This window comes from Podarcis cretensis (genome assembly GCF_951804945.1).
Source record: "Podarcis cretensis genome assembly, chromosome: 4".
Classification (NCBI taxonomy): domain Eukaryota; kingdom Metazoa; phylum Chordata; class Lepidosauria; order Squamata; family Lacertidae; genus Podarcis; species Podarcis cretensis.
This window is the reverse complement of record NC_137173.1, coordinates 86270586-86288510: the sequence shown is the minus strand read 5'-3', so window position 1 is coordinate 86288510 and position 17925 is coordinate 86270586. Positions and strand designations below refer to the sequence as shown.

Below are 17925 nucleotides of genomic sequence, written 5' to 3'. Positions count from 1 at the left end.
GTCATAATACGGGGGTACTTAGAGTGCTTTTACCTGGGTGCTGGATACCACGTTATCTCAGTAATGCTTAGTAAAGGGACCCCTGACCATTAGTTCCAGTCGTGGCTGACTCTGAGGTTGTGGCGCTCATCTCGCTTTATTGGCCGAGGGAGCCGGCATACAGCTTCCGGGTCATGTGGCCAGCATGACTAAGCCGCTTCTGGTGAACCAGAGCAGTACACGGAAACACCGTTTACCTTCCCGCTGGAGCGGTACCTATTTATCTACTTGCACTTTGACATGCTTTCGAACTGCTAGGTTGGCAGGAGCAGGGACCGAGCAACGGGAGCTCACCCCGTGGCGGAGATTCGAACCACCAACCTTCCGATCACCAAGTCCTAGGCTCTGTGGTTTAGCCCACAGTGCCACCCGTGTCCCCTCCCAAAAAAAAAAAATCCTGTATAATAAACTCGGAAGAGTGGTCTTGAAGGAATCAAAGCTAAAATGTCTGGCTCTTGGTGCCAATTGAATGAGAGGCCAGCTGGGCACCATGTGTGCAAGTAACTCTGAGCTCCTTGGAGGAACAGCTGGGTGTCAGCGCAAGAAATAGTAACGGTAAGCTAGTATTCTTTCTGCAGATGCCCAGCCGCTGTATTTCATCTTGCTTATTTTATCTCAGAGGCCCATTTGATGAAGATTCATTTCTGAAATCTGAGTTGATTAAAGAAGGTAGTTAAAAGAATTCCTAGGTTGTAAAAACAATTATTGGGTTTTTATCATCTTTGATCCCCTCTGCTTCATCTGTCTTCTTACTGTGTTTGGAGATCAGTTTTCTTGTAAAGATGCTGCAGATTCCTTATGGCTTCCTATCGACTATAGCAACAAGTGGTGATCAGATGTTTTGCCTTGGGCTTTATCCTTTTCTGTTCTGGTCTCCATTTTCATGTCAGGACAAGAGCGATATTCCCTTACCAGGGAAAATGCCATAATTCAGTCATTCTGCCTTCTGTTTTGAAGGGGGCTGTGTGTAAATTACATTTTGTTTTTCCTTATTGTAGTTTGGAATGCATGACCCTTTTGAGCCATTGTTTGAACTAATGCAACGTTTGGGTATAGTCCCGCACTCAAGGAGACTGAGGGGCAGAATTACTTCAGCATGTCAGCACCCAACAATTTCTCCTTCCCCTCAGCAGGCAGCCTACTTGCACTCAGAGTAAAACTAGGAAATCAATTCAGTCACAGCAAAGGTGTGTAGTGTTAAAATGACCTTTGCTGCTACTGAATGGTCACATCATCTGCTCAGAGCTTTCCCCAAAATCTGAATTCTCCTTATATTCAAAGCTTAATTTCAGGCTAAGCTTTATGTTGATTTCTACAGAACCAGATTAAGATATTTTTTTTCCTTAGCAAAAAGGGAAAAAAAGAAAAGTCAATACAGGTATTTATTCTTTACTGCTCTCCCAGTGTAATAAAATTAGCATTGAATATTGAGATGCCAATAAGTGGAGAGAGTGGAATTATTGCTGTAAAGCATAGCTTCTAGTGCTCACAGGCAAATTACAATATGTTGCTATATTTCTTATAGCATCATAATTTTTTGTTGGTTTGGGGTCCCGCTTTGGGGCCTTTTATACCACTTTTTGATAAAAATTAAATTTTACCTTCTTTTTTTGGGAGGTGTAGCACCATTTTATGCTTCTATTTGAGTAGAATATCCTTTGGCAGAGTCAGGGATAATGTCAGTGGCAATAATGTTGGTAGAGAAAAGAAGAGTGTATTCAACTAAGTATTGCTCATAGTAGACCCACCGGAATTGACAGGCATCACTTATTAATTTCAATGGGTCTACTCTGCATAAAACTTAGTTGAATGCCACACATCGTTTTAAACATATTTTCTCACCAAGTATGCATTTCTAAATATATTTTCTGTCAGAACTGCATTTCATCTAAGAAATACATGCATTTTAATGAATCGTAACACTTTCTTGAGCTGAAAACCTACTTCACAGAATTTGGGGAGGTGCTAATTCTGAAGGATAACCACTTTGTTCAGATCTGCACATTAGTCTGGAAGGTGTGAATTGGATCATTCCGAACATTCCACTTATGCTGAAACAGAGTATGACAGACTTATGAATGAACATATTCCAAAGTGACATGGATTAGAAAGAGACAGATCCACCCACCCCGAGGTCAGGCTAGCCTCTCTTGGCAATTGCGCACAGTTCTGTAGTGGCAATTGTGCACTCCACCTCATATGTTTATATGCCAAGCTTGTGACATTCATTACATTTTTAAAAAGAAAATCATGCAATATTCATGTTTTTCTTGTAGCACAAACTGGTCTTTCAGGGAGAAATATATTTTTTTTTAGCTGTGTTCTGCATATTGAGGTCTGAGAGTATTTGATGATAAAGCTAGAAGATGCAGCAGTCTGGGGTATAATATAATTATAAAATGTAAGATACAGCAGTCTGGCTTCACTGGTCCACTAATATGAAATAGTTTAGCTTCTTCTTTTGGAAACTCTTTTTTAAAATTCTTGTTGGGCAGAGATAATTCAGTGGTTGATTCTCTCTGCAATATTTGTTTTTCCTCTTACGCTTCTCGAGCTAGAAAATAATACACAAGAGGTCTGTGTAATAAGGATGCTGAATGCAAATGCATGCTCACCCAGAAGAATTGTCTCAATAGCATTATTCTTTTTATCTTAAAACGTTGTGGATTCAGGAAGCTTTGTCTGCTCCACAATCATAAGAACGTTTATTTGGAAAGTGGCCCTGTTGAAATGAGCAGGAACAGACGCTGTGGGTTAAACCACAGAGTCTAGGACTTGCCGATCAGAAGGTCGGCGGTTCGAATCCCCATGACGGGGTGAGCTCCCATGGCTCGGTCCCTGCTCCTGCCAACCTAGCAGTTCAAAAGGACCTCAACGTGCAAGTAGATAAATAGGTACTACTCTGGTGGGAAGGTACACGGCGTTTCCATGTGCTGCTCTGGCTCATGAGAAGCGGCTTAGTCATGCTGGCCACATGACCCAGAAGCTGTACGCTGGCTCCCTCGGCCAATAAAGCGAGATGAGCGCCGCAACCCCAGAGTCGGCCATGACTGGACCTAATGGTCAGGGGTCCCTTTACCTTTACCTTTACCAGAGAAGTACACAGTTCTTTGTGCCCAAGGCAGCTTAAGGCCCACTGTTTATTGAACAGCAACCTCTCCCCGACCCGCCCCCCAATGCCACACAACAAACAACTTTTGAAAGAGAAGGAAAATTACAGCAGCAGTTTGAGGTTGGGCATGGAGATGTTCTGCTGAAGGAACACCCTCAGAAATCGCACTCGGCTGGCACAAAGGCCTTCAGCATTCTGGATTAGCTCTTTGGATCACACGAGCCTGGCTTGGTTGGCATACATCTGTCTCGGGAGACAATGGAGGAGTGCGCCTTCGGGGGTGAAGCCAAACCACTGCGCCTGCTGTGGCTGTAGAGACAGAGATGGGGGAGACATGTTTTGTTTCAGCTGGGGCAGATAAAGGCGTCCAGTTGTGCTGATGCAGGTGTACCATGGCGTTTCTCATCTCTGTGCTTCTCCTAGCGGTAATTCCTCCTCTGGTCCCTGCTGTGGATGCACACCTGATTTAATTGTCTAATGTGTTGCAGTCACAAGGGATTCCCACACAGCGGGGTTAATGGTTCCACCCTTCATTTCACTTTTGCTGACAACTTTGTAACACAAGAGTTGGTCTGGGGCCTGAAGCCTTGTAAGAGCATGTCCTTGGGGACTTGACTATCATGCCAAACAGGAGGGCTGGCTCCCACAGAGGGAGTTCACAGCCTCTTGGCTCCTCCCTGGTCCTTTTAACTCGGTGCAGCAGCTAAACCAATATTTGGCTTAGCATGTTGCCGAACCAGGATTGTGGTTAGCTGCCTCTGCTTTACCCATGATCTATAGAAAAGAACAGTTTAACCATGATCCTGGGTTCAAACCTTGGTGCTAGATTGACCTAAAACAGCTAAGAGGAAGCAATGCTGCCATGATCTCCTCCCCAAGAGCCAGCACATCTGCATTAAATCATAGTTTGGCTTAGTGTTATGGGTGAATGTGGTCAGTGTTTTATTAGGTGTGAATTCTTTCTTCTTTCTTTCTCCCAGTTAAGCCTAAGCGAAACATACCCCCTCATTTTTTTAAAATTGAAAGCAAGATTACTTGTTTGCTTTTAATCCCCAAATTCCAATCCCCAAACTTGGAACTGAAGTACAGTGGTACCTCGGTTTAAGAACAGTCCCGTTTACGAACGATTCGGTTTGCGAACTCCGCAAAATTGAAAGTAGTGTCCCAGTTTGTGAACTTTACCTCGGTCTAAGAACGCAATCCGAATGGTGGAAGGGCACCGGTGGCGGGAGGCCTCATCAGGGAAAGCACGCCTTGGTTTAAGAATGGTTTGGGTTTAAGAACGGACTTCCGAAACAGATTAAGTTCGTAAACCAAGGTACCACTGTACTTTCATTTCAGCATATTTGGCCGCATTGCTGTAACCGAGAACCTTTGTGAATTGGGTTTTAATTCAGCTGAAACCTATAGGTGCTGAATTAACTTGTGGCTGAATTACGCACTCTTGCAGCAGAGGTTAGTTGCCTCTAATTCAGTTATTTAAGGAAAGAAGAGGAAAAGTCTAACTAGATCTAGCTTTCATTTTTACTACAAAAATAAGTAAACATCTTGAATAACTCCTAATGCCTTGAATAACTACCATAGAAAAATGGGTTTTCAACCAAATATCTCATTGCTTCTAGCTACTTTGGGGGGGGGTGCATTTAGATTTCTTACAGAAGAAATGTTTGCAATAAGAGAGTGCTCACCTTGTGCGAAATCACAATCTTTTACAGTATGTTAGAAAACAAATGAAGAAGGATCCCTCCTGCATTTGGAAGATTTGTGTTTGTTCCCATTAAGTGATTGGTTGTTCAGAATAGATCATTATCTCAAAATCAGTTAATGGCTTGCTTTGGCTTTTCCAAATGCTGAGTGAATGGGGAGTCTAAATATCTCCAGTGGAGAAGGACCAAATTTTTTATTATTTTTTTTTAAGTGCCTGAAAGTAAAGGCTTGCACAATATACTGTGATACACAAACTAAAGTCTGCACTCTGATCTGGAGTTGTCTGGGTGCAGTCCCATCAGTTTCATCTGTAGAAGTTCAGACTAACTTCCAAGGTTTGTAGCAGTGCACCTCAAAGTAGAGTCAGGCTTTTAGGAATCCCTGGTGAGGTGGAATCTATAACTTTTTCTGGCTTAGATCCAGGCAGGTGATAGGTGCTTTCCTGCCTTACCACTTGCTGCCAACCAACAAGCCCCTTGCTTTACTTATTGGCATGTGAGAACAGCAATTCCCCCTCTTTTCCTCTCCCTCCATTGTCTTAACATGATCCGTAGCACACTAGAGGTGATAGAACAGCAACCTTTGGAAATAGACCCAAGGGTCAGTGCTGTTTCGCTGCAAAGGAACATATCAGGGCAGTGGACAAGGGTATTCTAGACCCTCCAAGGGTCTATCCTAGACCCTCTGAGTCTCCCTATTTTCCAGGGACAGTCCCCACTTTACAGAAGCCATCCCGGTTTCCAATTTGATCCCAGAATGTCCCACATCTCCTTAGGACGTCCCTATTTTTATCAGAGAAATCTTGGAGGGTATGCAGTTATGTGGCCCCCAAACCAAGAAAACAAGTAACTACATAACATTTAGAAGACATCTGAAGGCACCCTTGTATAGGGAAGTTTTTAAATGTTTTATTATGTTTTTAAGTATGTTGTAAGCCACACAGAATTGCTGGGGAACCCGATGGCTGAGGTATAAATAAGAAAAATTATTATTATGGAAGAGAACATCCTTATTTTCATAGGAGAAATGTTGGAGGGTATGCTATCCCATTCACGCAAGAAGTAAAATGAATGGTTGCACTTGTCACTTGGATTGCCTTGGGGGGATCTATTAATTTGTTTTCCAGTTTGGCAGCGGGATCAAATTGATTCATTTCCAGCTCAGTCCAAGGAGACAAGGGTTTCAATTAGCATCCTTTAAGTCTATCCCAGGATACTGTGGGCTGGAACTTTTGAATCGAACATTACAAGTATTCGGCAAATGTGTGTGTGTTTTCCCACTGTGTGGTAAATTTCCTTTCTGTTACTATCCCAGCATTTCTTTTTCCACCCCCTTGTCGGTCCTTGTAGCTTTCAAAACGATGCATTTGCCCTTTTGTCTTCAAAACTTGGTAGGTTTGCAAAGTTCATGGCCTTGGCACTGTCAGAAACGCAAGCTGTTGCAAAGGAAGAATGTACCTCGTGTGGGAATTAACAGCACATTAATAAAACTCCTAAATAGCAGCACAGAGCAATATTGGGGTTTATTTTGTTTTTAATGTAGAAAATCCTTTTTCTCTTTAAGTGATGATACGGTTATAATGCTTGACTGACATGGGATAATTCTGTTGTTGGCAGGGAAGGCCGCTCTAATGCCCACTTGAAAGGAGATTACCAAAGAATTGGGGACGTTATGCTGAAGAACATCCAGAATATGAAGGTATGAATTATGCACAGCCTTCAAACCCTAGTGTGGATCATATGGGACCAGTTTATGCATGCATGCACACACACACAGGCGTTCATGCAGCCTTCCTTGCTTGCTCTCTTTTTGAACAACAACATCACACAGTCCCTGCTGTATTTCTTGGAAAAACTTAATAGGTTCCCTTCTACAGTTATGTCTAGTTGGCTCAACTAGACACGGCTAGTGTCGGTGTGAACAACCAGCCGTGGAAAAGCTGGAACATACAGTGGATGCAGTGCGGTCAATATAATTGTCTTAGACATAAGCGTATAGCAAAGTGATTGGAAGGCGAAAAGGGTTGAGTAGGAGAGGACATTTTGGTCTTCTTGGTGACAAATCAAACGCATAAGACCATATTAGACTTAGCTAGCTTCCTAGTTCTGGGCCAAATCCCCTATGATGGATCGCCTGCATGATTTAGAATAATGAAGGTGGATGAAGAAGTGAAATAGTAGGGGACTGTGAACCCCCTACATTGTAAAAGGATATGATCATTTTTTGTAGTAAGTGTTTATAGTTTTTATCATCACGATAATTGCAAAAGATATTGGATCTTTCAGTGGATTGTGCCTTTCATCGTATTTTTTTTATTGTACCATTGTATGATTGGCTAAGCAATAAGAAATTGTGATTTGTGCTGCAATTGCTCACTGAAACAAAAACAAGTCAATGAATTTCTGAGCAATTAGAGTGGAGCTTCTGCAGCTGAAAACTATGGGTTGTCTAAAGCCCAAGTCATTATAGAAACAATTGTTATTAAAATTTGTAGGTCACCTTTTTGCCATAAGGTTTTCAAACACACACTGCGGGTGGCGCTGTGGGTAAAACCTCAGTGCCCAGGACTTGCCGATCGTATGGTTGGCGGTTCGAATCCCCATGGCGGGGTGAGCTCCCGTCTTTCGGTCCCAGCTCCTGCCCACCTAGCAGTTCGAAAGCACCCCTAAGTGCAAGTAGATAAATAGGTACCGCTCCGGCGGGAAGGTAAATGGCGTTTCCGTGTGCTGCGTTGGTGCTGGCTCGCCAGAGCAGCTTCGTCACGCTGGCCACGTGACCCGGAAGCATCTTCGGACAGCGCTGGCTCCCGGCCTCTTAAGTGAGATGAGCGCACAACCCTAGAGTCGGACACAACTGGCCCGTACGGGCAGGGGTACCTTTACCTTTACCTTTCAAACACACGGGTAAGTTTTTAATGTATTTCTTTTTCCTGTAAGTAGAAGCATGGGATTACCAATTCAAAGCTGGTTTGGAAATGGCATCATAAGGGTCAGTTTTTTGAGATGCAGAACCCAAGATCTTTATATGAAAGCACCATTTGTTTGTGCTTCTGGTCCACACATGCATGGAGGTAAATAGGTTTGGAGGATACTTGAGCAGAATCCAACTCCAGCCACAAGGAAGTTAGCTGGGTGGGAAAAGCTACTGAGGCAATCTTCAAGTCTGGGCTTACTCCATCAGTTTGTGGAATGCTCTTTTATCCGTGACACTCCAAGCTCTCCTTAGCCTTTGCTGATGGATAGCACACAGGGCGTACAAAACTGTTATTTTCCCAAGGCCAACCATAGCATTTAATTTGAACATTACAACCCCATGTGTTTGCTGCTGTAATAACCTCCACATGGTAAGTGTAATATTCAAAAGCTTCCCATCTGAGAGGTTGAGGGAAATTCCACAAAACACCTCCAAACCAGTGTCCAAGATGGTCAGAGATGTTTGGGCCCAAGTTCCTCACAGCCTTTCCAAAAGTGAGTGTTGTTGGGACACTGAGCATTCCATAGGGAGAATGTCACAACAGAGAAGTGACCAGGCAGATCTTTGAAGGCACTCAGAGCAGAAACTCATTGGATTTGTTACCAGCAGAGGAAGACTGATGTAGGGCTAGGAGTTCCCTAAGATATCCATGGTGTCAATCAGAGGTAATGAACCTGTGGTTCCCTCGTCTGCTGCTGGACCACAACTCCCGTTAACCCTGCCCATTGCCTGCATGGTCTGGGGCTGATGAGTGTTGCGAATCCAATACCACTTGAAGAGCTACAAGTTCCCTATCCCTGGTCTAAACCCTTTACGTTGCCGGCATGAAAACAATAAATAAGTAGTAGTGGTATTCAGTATGGCAACAACATGGCGCTACTCCTTTTCAATCTCACATGCAGTTCATTACCAGTCTGCCTAGTTCCTGAGATCACTGTCGGAAACATTCCTCCAGGTACTTTCACCTTTTGAGCTAAAGCACATGGCAACCAGGGACAGAGTTTTTGTGGCACCCCACCTCAAACAAATCTAACCTTGTTTCAAGGTCTTTCTATTCTCCTAGCCTTGTAAACCCTTTTAAGCCACTACGGAAGCAGTGTTGTTATTATATGTGTTTATATCTACTGCGCATTATTTTCTTGTGACGTTGCATTGTGTTGCATTTGATTTTATAGTTATGCCATCGTAGTAGCTTTTTACTATACACATTTGCGCTGAAGATGCAGAGTTAAAGATGTACTGAATAATGACTACGTCTCTCCCCCACCCCTTTCTCTCTCTAGCAACTGACGGTTCATTTGCGGAAGCACACCGAGGTCCTGGTTGAGCTGGAGAATGGGATCAAGAATTCTCGAAAGCTGGAAACCTTATGCAGAGACTTTGAGTTGCAGAAAGTCTGTTACCTGCCCCTCAACACCTTCCTTCTCAGGCCTCTGCACAGACTTATGCACTACAAGCAGATAATGGAAAGGCTTTGTAAACATTATCCACCGAATCATGTGGACTTCAGGGACTCCAGAGGTGAGTTGAGTATTGGAGGAAATCTCCCTCGATTAGCAGACCATACCTCTTAGATCCTAAGGACATATTGCATGCAGATGTGTGTGACTGAACCCCGACAGCCCTTTATTTTATTTTTTATTCTGTGGCTTTAGGAGGAGGTGATCTAGAGTAGAAAGGGGGGGGGATTAAGCAGTAACCTGCTGTGCTGTGTCACTAATCTAAAGAGGAGACTCAGAGGAGATGTGATAGCAACCTTCAAATATCTCAAGGGCTGTCATATGGAAGAGGGAACGAGCTTGTTTTCTCCTGCTCTGGAGGGTAGGACTCGAACCCATGGCTTCCAGGTTCCGACTAAACATCAGAAAAAACTTTCTGACAGTAAGAGCAGTTGGACGGTGGAACGGTCTCCCTCGGGAGGTTGTGGACTCTTCTTCCTTGGAGGTTTTTAAGCAGAGGTTGGGTGGCCATCTGTCATGGATGCTTTCTCTGAGATTCCTGCACTGCAGGGGGTTGGACCAGAACTCTATGAAATTGGTTTCTGCAGAAGCTGCTTCTTGAGAGAAGGAGAGGTGGAGTTTAGTTATATGCATTTTTGTGTAATGCATAGTTGGGTCCTTAACAGAGTGATCCAGGCATATCTCTCAGAAACCCCGTAAGTTCAGTGGGGCTTGGATCTTAGACTCATAGAATCATAGAGTTGGAAGAGACCACAAGGGCCATCGAGTCCAACCCCCTGCCAAGCAGGAAACACCATCAGAGCACTCCTGACATATGGTTGTCAAGCCTCTGCTTAAAGACCATCTTGGATAAATAGGTATAGGATTTCAGCCCAACTCTCCCATACGAGTCCATTTCACAAACAACTGAACAATTGTGCAGAATGCTGAAACGAGGGTGGAAATGCTAAATAATTTATATTTCACTACAACAGGGTTATCCCTTGGGCTTCATTGAAAGTAATGATGCACTGGAAGTCATGGCACTCCAATAGGTTCCTTAGGTAGAGCCTCTAGAGAGAGATTTAAAAATACAGACAGACAAACACAACACAATCATTGTTTATGGGCATTAGCATTTCAATCTTTCAAGCTTCTTATGACATTTCTGGGCAGCCATCCAGAATAATGTGATGACCAGTGGGTGTAAAAGGTAGCTGAAATGTGTGGTTTTAAATACAGAATAGAGAAGCAAAAATGCCTGATATTGAAACATGCCCAAAATACTGCATGAAAGGTGCTTTAAAACAAGGAAATGTGTGCACTAAAGTTATGTGAACTGCAGACCCACAAGCTAAAAAAATCAATTGATGAACGACTAAGATAATTATCTTGAAACCCAGAGGAACCATTTTTTAAAATCAGAAATAACATTCCTTGAAAGAATCCTAGTGTAATAAAAGGAGACAAGAGAATCTTATAACAAAATGTTGCACTTGTTATTAGTCTATATAATACTTAAATGTGTTTATACAGACCCATGGGGCAAGTACAGTTAAAGTTATTTACATTATTTACATTAGCAGCTGTGGGTTGCTAAGTTTTCACCCCAAGATGGAGACTGCTGGAACTCATGCCATGCTCCCTACACCAGCGGTTGGCACTGTGGTCTAAACCACTGAGCCTTGGGCTTGCCGATCAGAAGGTCGGCGGTTCAAATCCCTGCGACGAGGTGAGCTCCCGTTGCTCTGTCCCAGCTCCTGCTAACCTAGCAGTTCGAACGCATGCCAGTGCAAGTAGACAAATAGGTACCACTGTGGCAGGAAGGTAAACGGCATTTCTGTGCACTCTGGTTTCCGTCATAGTGTCGCGTTGCGCCAGAAGCGGTTTAGTCATGCTGGCCACATGACCCAGAAAGCTGTCTGTGGACAAACACTGGCTCCCTTGGCCTGGAAAGTGAGATGAGTGCCGCAACCCCAGTCACCTTTGACTTGAACCATCCAGGGGTCCTTTACCTTTGCCACCTCCTGGCTCACCTACTAAGTGCGGGGCGGGGGGGGGGGGAATCAGTCACCAAGAGAAATGGGTGGGAAAAGGGAATGGTGGGTAAGAATTAGGAGGCCTCACCATTGCCTACTGTTTCCTTGCTTTGGCGCTTTTGAAAACAAAAGTGCACCATCCCTGAGTGAAGACCTGGCAAGACTAAATCTGCCCCCGGAGCCGTAACATCAGATCTTGCGTGCAGTCATGGTCGGTGGGGTGACGGCCCTTGTATGACCTCACTTCCCTGCTGCGGCTTCCCAGGAAGGAAAGGGGCAAGGCATTGGCGAGGTTGCAAATGCACCTGCAAGAACAACAGTTTGGCTCCCCGGGTGCATTATTGCATTGCACGAACCTTGCTTCTCTCCTCCCCGGCACAAGTCGCAGTGCCTATTATGTGTGGTTCTTGAGGCATTTGGCAGAGGGGGACCCATGGAATGCAGATCCGGCCCAGGTAGTTCATCTGCTACCTTCTTCTGCATATGTGTTTCATTTCGCAGCTGCTCTGGCAGAGATTTCAGAAGCGGTCGCTCAGCTTCACAGCAGTATGCTGAAGATGGAAAATTTCCAGAAGTTGCATGAGTTGAAGAAAGATTTGATAGGTATTGACAATCTGGTGATCCCAGGAAGGGTAAGTGACAGAACAACATTTAGGAGCATATCCCTGTTTGGGGGGGGGGTGTTTTAAAAATACTGTAATTGGGCTGAAGGAGAAGTATCTTGAAAGTTGTTACACTCCTTATATGAGCTTGGAATGTCTTGTTTGAATATGGTTCTGCCCAAAAAGGAGGATGTTAAACCAAAGGGGTGAGAAGCAAGGGGGGCAGGTCTCCTTACCCTTACCCTTTTCCTCTGAAAAAGCAGGCAAAGGCTTATCTCTTTATCTTAACACATTGGTACCACAGCATTAAAGAATAAGATAAATCCTGTCCGCTCTTGGACAGTAAAATGCATTACTCTTACCTTAGCATTGCAGGACTCCTTTGTACACATCGCCCCCTTCATTTGATTAATGCATAAAAGGATCCTGTTTCTCAACCACTTGCTCCGCGCACTACTTCCCAGAAACAAACAAAATACAAAGATTGCATATGTTGGAGGCAGGTGACTTGGACAGTCAGAATTGCAGCGCCAGTTACCTGCACTGGTAAGGGAGGGTGGGTTCTGCATCAGTTGGACTAGGAAAATAAATGTATCATAGGTGGATTCTGTACCAAGAGCTGTGATTCTCAATAGACCATCAGTGTATGCCATCACCCTAGGAGATCTAAGCCCTTGCATTGTAAAATATATTTTTCATGTGATGATTCCTGCTCCACATCCTGTCTTTGTGCCGTTGCTGCTGAGAGCTACATGCGGAAGCAGCCTGCTATAAATGGACACTTTGAGGATGAGCCAGTTGTACTTCTTTCCACATTGAGCTGGCATTTGCTCAACGAGGCTCTCTGTGTAGCCTTCCTGGCTAATGTATTGCCAGCCTCTCATGGAGGTGCAGAAGGAATTAAGGGATGTTTGTTTCCCCTCTGACTTAGTTAGTTAAATGACGTTATGCGGTAATAACTCTGTTCCTGGCTTCTGTTTATTGCTCATTACCATGGCTCTTATTTTTTAATTGCATCCTGTCCTTTTGCTCAGTGCCCACCATGATAGACAATCCCACTTACCACCTCATTTCTCTGCAACCAGTTCCGACTATTTCCTAAGTGTCACCCAACTTCCGTTTCATAACTTCTGACACAATGACAGAGCGAGGCCTTATGGGCAGAAGTGGCCTAGAGGATATCGCATGTGTGTAGCTGAATTACAACGGGGTGGGCAGGCATAAAACAATAAATCGAGTGATGCAACATTAATTAGGCCCAGACTTTCAGCCAGATGTTTCAATACTGCTCTGACATGCATGTTTTGTTTCCATTCCTGCACAGGAGTTTATTAGACTGGGTAGCCTTAGTAAGTTGTCTGGAAAAGGCTTACAGCAGCGGATGTTCTTCCTGGTAAGTGGCAGGAATGTTTGTGTGTAATAATCAAACACAACTGTGCAATAAATGCCAAGTGGTGGAAGAGGTGGGGGGAGGGAGAAGCTGCAAATGGTAAAATAATCTAAGAAAACGAACACTAGGAAAACAAATCACAGCCCCTGGCATAGAGTTGCATCCAAATTAGGATGGTGGTTTCACTCCCAACAAACCATGATCACTAAGCCAAGAACAAACCTTGACTGCAGATATTGTTTTGTTGGGTGAAACAAGCCATGATCCCTCGTTCAGACATGATGGTAAACCAAGGATCATGCTTTGTTTCCTCAGTATGGGTAGCTCTTCTTTGGCGATCAGTCATAGCCAAGTAAGATCATCTTTCAATAACGTGGTCTTAACAGCATGGGTAGCACACAAATGGGCAAGAAAGAATCATGGCAAACCATTATGTCTGAACTGGGCTGCTATCTTTTCCTTTCATCTTTCTGTTTTATTTGCATAAATGTGTACTAGTGACCTAGTACATATTACAATAAATCAACTGATACTTTCAACCTTTGGTGCTTCATCTTTGAGTCCCAAAGGCCACAGATGCATGGCTTGAAGGGTCTGCACCCAGTTCAAGAATGGAACAAAGCCAGCTCCTAAAACACCAGAATCTGCTACCTTGCCAATATGCAGCTTAAAAAGCAAAGCAAACCATCTTTGGGATGGCAAAGCAAACTTCCCTTTGTGTCCTGTGTCTCTCAAGATTTATTTACTTGTTTTTGTGATCTTAAGACATCATGATATATTTGGGCTATTGAATGCCAGGGATGGGGACAACAGCCCAATATTGGAAGCATGTCTAAGTGTTTCCCACACTATTGGATCATGTGATTGATTCGACCCCTGAAATAGTGTGTGCTCTAGAATGTGGGCTCACTGGGCATAAATAGTGGGACGGTTACAGGTACATACTGATGATCCAATATACATTACACACAAAGTGATGGGCACATTTGTAGGCTCTGTGTGCTTCCTCCAGATGGCTAGGCCTATGAACCAAACCTTTAAATCTCCTGTTTTCAACCAAGTTATGTTCCTTCTTGTGTTTGCCTTTTAGTTCAACGATATCTTGCTGTACACAAGCAGAGGCCTAACAGCATCGAATCAATTCAAAGTCCACGGGCAGCTTCCGCTATATGGTATGATGGTAGGTATGAGCTGTGGATTGATCAGTTAGCTGCTGGACGTCTCAAATCACATTACGTTGCAATTGATACTTTTTTTGTCTTTATATGAAATGAAAGCCATTTCTGGAATTTTTGAGACAAATTAGAAATGAGAATGCATGCGCGCTGTTCTAGGGGACTGGAATAAATGGTCCAGCGTTATAAATCATAGCCATTTTTTTATTTGTAGACTCTGTGGTGGAACACAGTGGCTCTGTTGGCTGAGAACAATGTGAAATCAGTTGATAACCAAAGCCTAAACAAGAGGATTCCCTAGGAACATGGAAAATAATAGTTTTCAAAATAGAAACTTTGCATTTGACACCCACCACTGAAACATAACCGCTGCTGCCAGGGGTGTGCTAATACTATTTTGATGCACACAAACATCCATCAAGTTACCTTTTTTGAATTGTTTTTAGTTGTGATTCTGAATCCATGCAGACTTGCTCAAAATCCAAATGCAATATTTCCTGTGGTCATGATGAGGTAGGCCAGGCATAGGCAAACTCTGCCCTCCAGATGTTTTGAGACTACAACTCCCATCACCCCTAGCTAACAAGACCAGTGGTCAGGGATGATGGGAGTTGTAGTCCCAAAACATCTGGAGGGAAGAGTTTGCCTATGCCAGAGGTAGGCCATGCCCAAGTCGTTGTGCATTTCCTCCCATTTGCTGACATTGAAATGAGCGTGTACTGCTGGAATTGTGAAGCTAACAGGAATGGCTAATAGCCTCAGAAGGGCCTAGATCCAGACAGTGCTTACTCCAATCCTCCTGTATTTTTTGCCAGATTATCCTGAGCATTGCAGTGGGAATTCAACCTTAGTTTACTTTTTCCAGAAACAAAACTGTCCACGTATTTATTCATATAGTGCAGAACTGTGCTGCATTCTGCAGCTTAACATTTCTGCGGATCGTTGTCTCCTTTCCTGTCTTGTGAGGGTCTCTGTATGTCCATATCCTCAGATTGAAGAGAGCGAAGATGAATGGGGGGTTCCTCACTGCTTCACACTGAGAGGTCAACACCAGTCCATTGTTGTGGCTGCAAGGTAAGTAATTTCCACTTTGCGCTCTCTTTTTTTGCAACTTGTCAAAAGAAGAAGATTATTACTACAACAACAGTTCACTGTAAATACATTTGTAATCAGTTCAGGCATAGGCCAACTCGGCCCTCCAGCTGTTTCGGGACTACAACTCCCATCATCCCTAGCTAACAGGACCAGTGGTCAGGGATGATGGGAGTTGTAGTCCCAAAACAGCTGGAGGGCCGAGTTAGCCTACGCCTGGTGTAGCTTAAGGAAACAGGCTGAAAACTTGCATTCAGCTAAAAAAAATTGACCAGCTTGTGAAGCTCATAGTTGCTTGCAGTAAAATGAACAAGATCTCCCTTCGTGTTCCTAGCAGCCGCACGGAAATGGACAAGTGGACTGAGGACATACAGATGGCTATTGACTTGGCAGAGAATTGTAATGGCCCAACTCCTGAATTCCTAGGCGGCAGCCCACCAGACACTAGTAAGTACAGACTTAAGGCTGCAGTTTGCAGAAAACACAGCCACGTAGTATAAAGTCTGCTGCATGACAATGTAGCTATAAATAATTCTTTTGACTGCACATTTAAAGATCAGCGTTACCTTTATTCCCTGGTTGACTTTAGTTCAGATAGAATGCATGGAGATATATATATATATATATATATATATAATTACAGTGCCTTGAATTGCTACTTTTATTCAGCTACAGCAACCCTAGCAAGGGTGCATTTTAAGAAAGTTAAGGAACTACACAGTTAGGTTGCAATCCCATACCTACTTAATATTGCTAGCCAGCTCCACTGAACTCAACAGGACTTATTTCTAAGTGAGATGTACAGGATTGCATTAAAGTACCGTTAAGTGCTCCAAAACAATGCCACTGAGAATGTGTAACTTTCCATGCAGAATTGGGTGAGCTTATCCCAAAAACCAGATCCTATGGTTTTTCCACTTGCAAATACATCCCGCTGTGTTCAGTGGGGCATACTCCCCACTATGCAAGTGTGCATAGCAATGCACCTTTGAACACATTCAACTAAGTTGCTGGCCAGTGGAATGCGACCTGCTGCACAATGTGACCTTTTCCCCCTCTCCTCCTCCAAGGCTGTGCTCAAGAGGGTCAGGAGAACAAAATGCACGCAATGTTGTTTGACTTACAGAGGTCACAGTGCAACAGTGAATTAAAAGTGTGCTCGAGCCTAGAGAAGCAATAGACGAAGCGTACAAATTCCATGTTGGATTGTGGCATAATTTATTTTCTAAAAACCTACTTCTTTCCCCAATACCTCTGGTTACGAACTTAATTTGTTCCAGAGGACCGTTCTTCAGCTGAAACGGTTCTTATCTTGAGGCACGTTTTTGCTAATGGGGTCTCGCGCTGCGCGCACCCCTCTAGCACTAAATTTCCGTTCACATCCTGGGGCAAAGTTTGCAACCAGGAGCAGCTACTTCCGGGTTAGCAGAGTTCGTAACCAGAAGCGTTCGTAACCAGAGGTACCACTATACTTCACAGGTTTGGAAAGTTTTAAGCTTTACCAGAAGTAGCCTTTTGCTTAATGTTTTCATAGTTTGTATCTTCTGCAAGGGGGGAAAAAAGAGATGGTTTCTCCCTGCGTTTCATAGAATCCCCCGAGGAATCCACTGTAGACCAGGAATCGGAAGACGATCTCAATGCGTCCCGCACCTCCCTCGAACGTCAGGCCCCTCACCGTGGCAACACGACGGTGCACGTCTGCTGGCACAGAAATACCAGCGTTTCCATGGTCGACTTTAGTATTGCTGTGGAGGTATCTGCCTCAAAACAACCTGGTCTGCAGCCCCTGTTCTTCAGGGACAATTTCCTTTCCGTCTCCTCAGAGGAAGCAACAACCAATCATCGCCTAACTTTGTTTCTGGGGAAGTTGGCATTCAATTATATATTAAACCTCATTTTAACAAATTCCTTTTTTCGCAAATTATGAATCGTTTTGGTAAACTCTCTGAATTTTTTCACAGTTCTAATTTAATTTCCAAATATTGAGATAGTATTTCCTCTGAGCATTTTGTTGCTGTTTTGTTTTTAATCTCGGAAAGGATGTTGTTCCTGACTCTGGCTGTTGCATTTTAATGCAACTTTATTTTAGGCTGTTTTTCTCCCCCTCTTTGGATTCTTGAAGTGTTCTCTTCTCGGTCTCATCTGCCTCCCTCCACTTGTGTCCTCTCTATCACAGGAAGTCTCTGTGTGTTTTTTGATGATGTATTTGACTGCAGCTAAACCAATTTTACACAGATCAGTTGGCTATTGAATCAAAATGCTTCAGCTCATTGAAATGCAGAATACACGCAACAGTATTGCATTTTAATGACAGCTAATTTCAGCTTCCTTGTGGAACTTCCACAATTGATTCCAGC

General features: G+C 43.7%; 1 protein-coding gene across 6 annotated transcripts in view; it reads left to right on the top strand.

The window, feature by feature from the left end:
• FARP1 (FERM, ARH/RhoGEF and pleckstrin domain protein 1) overlaps positions 1-17925 on the top strand; it is a 187293-nt gene that overhangs the window by 161986 nt on the left and 7382 nt on the right. For all 6 annotated transcript variants that reach the window (XM_079972517.1, XM_079972520.1, XM_079972519.1 and 3 more), the window contains exons 17-24: positions 6475-6556; positions 9115-9352; positions 11811-11941; positions 13236-13304; positions 14392-14481; positions 15468-15550; positions 15903-16015; positions 17158-17321. In XM_079972517.1, coding sequence (XP_079828643.1) covers positions 6475-6556; positions 9115-9352; positions 11811-11941; positions 13236-13304; positions 14392-14481; positions 15468-15550; positions 15903-16015; positions 17158-17321 — 970 coding nt within the window. The remainder of the gene's footprint in view (positions 1-6474; positions 6557-9114; positions 9353-11810; positions 11942-13235; positions 13305-14391; positions 14482-15467; positions 15551-15902; positions 16016-17157; positions 17322-17925) is intronic.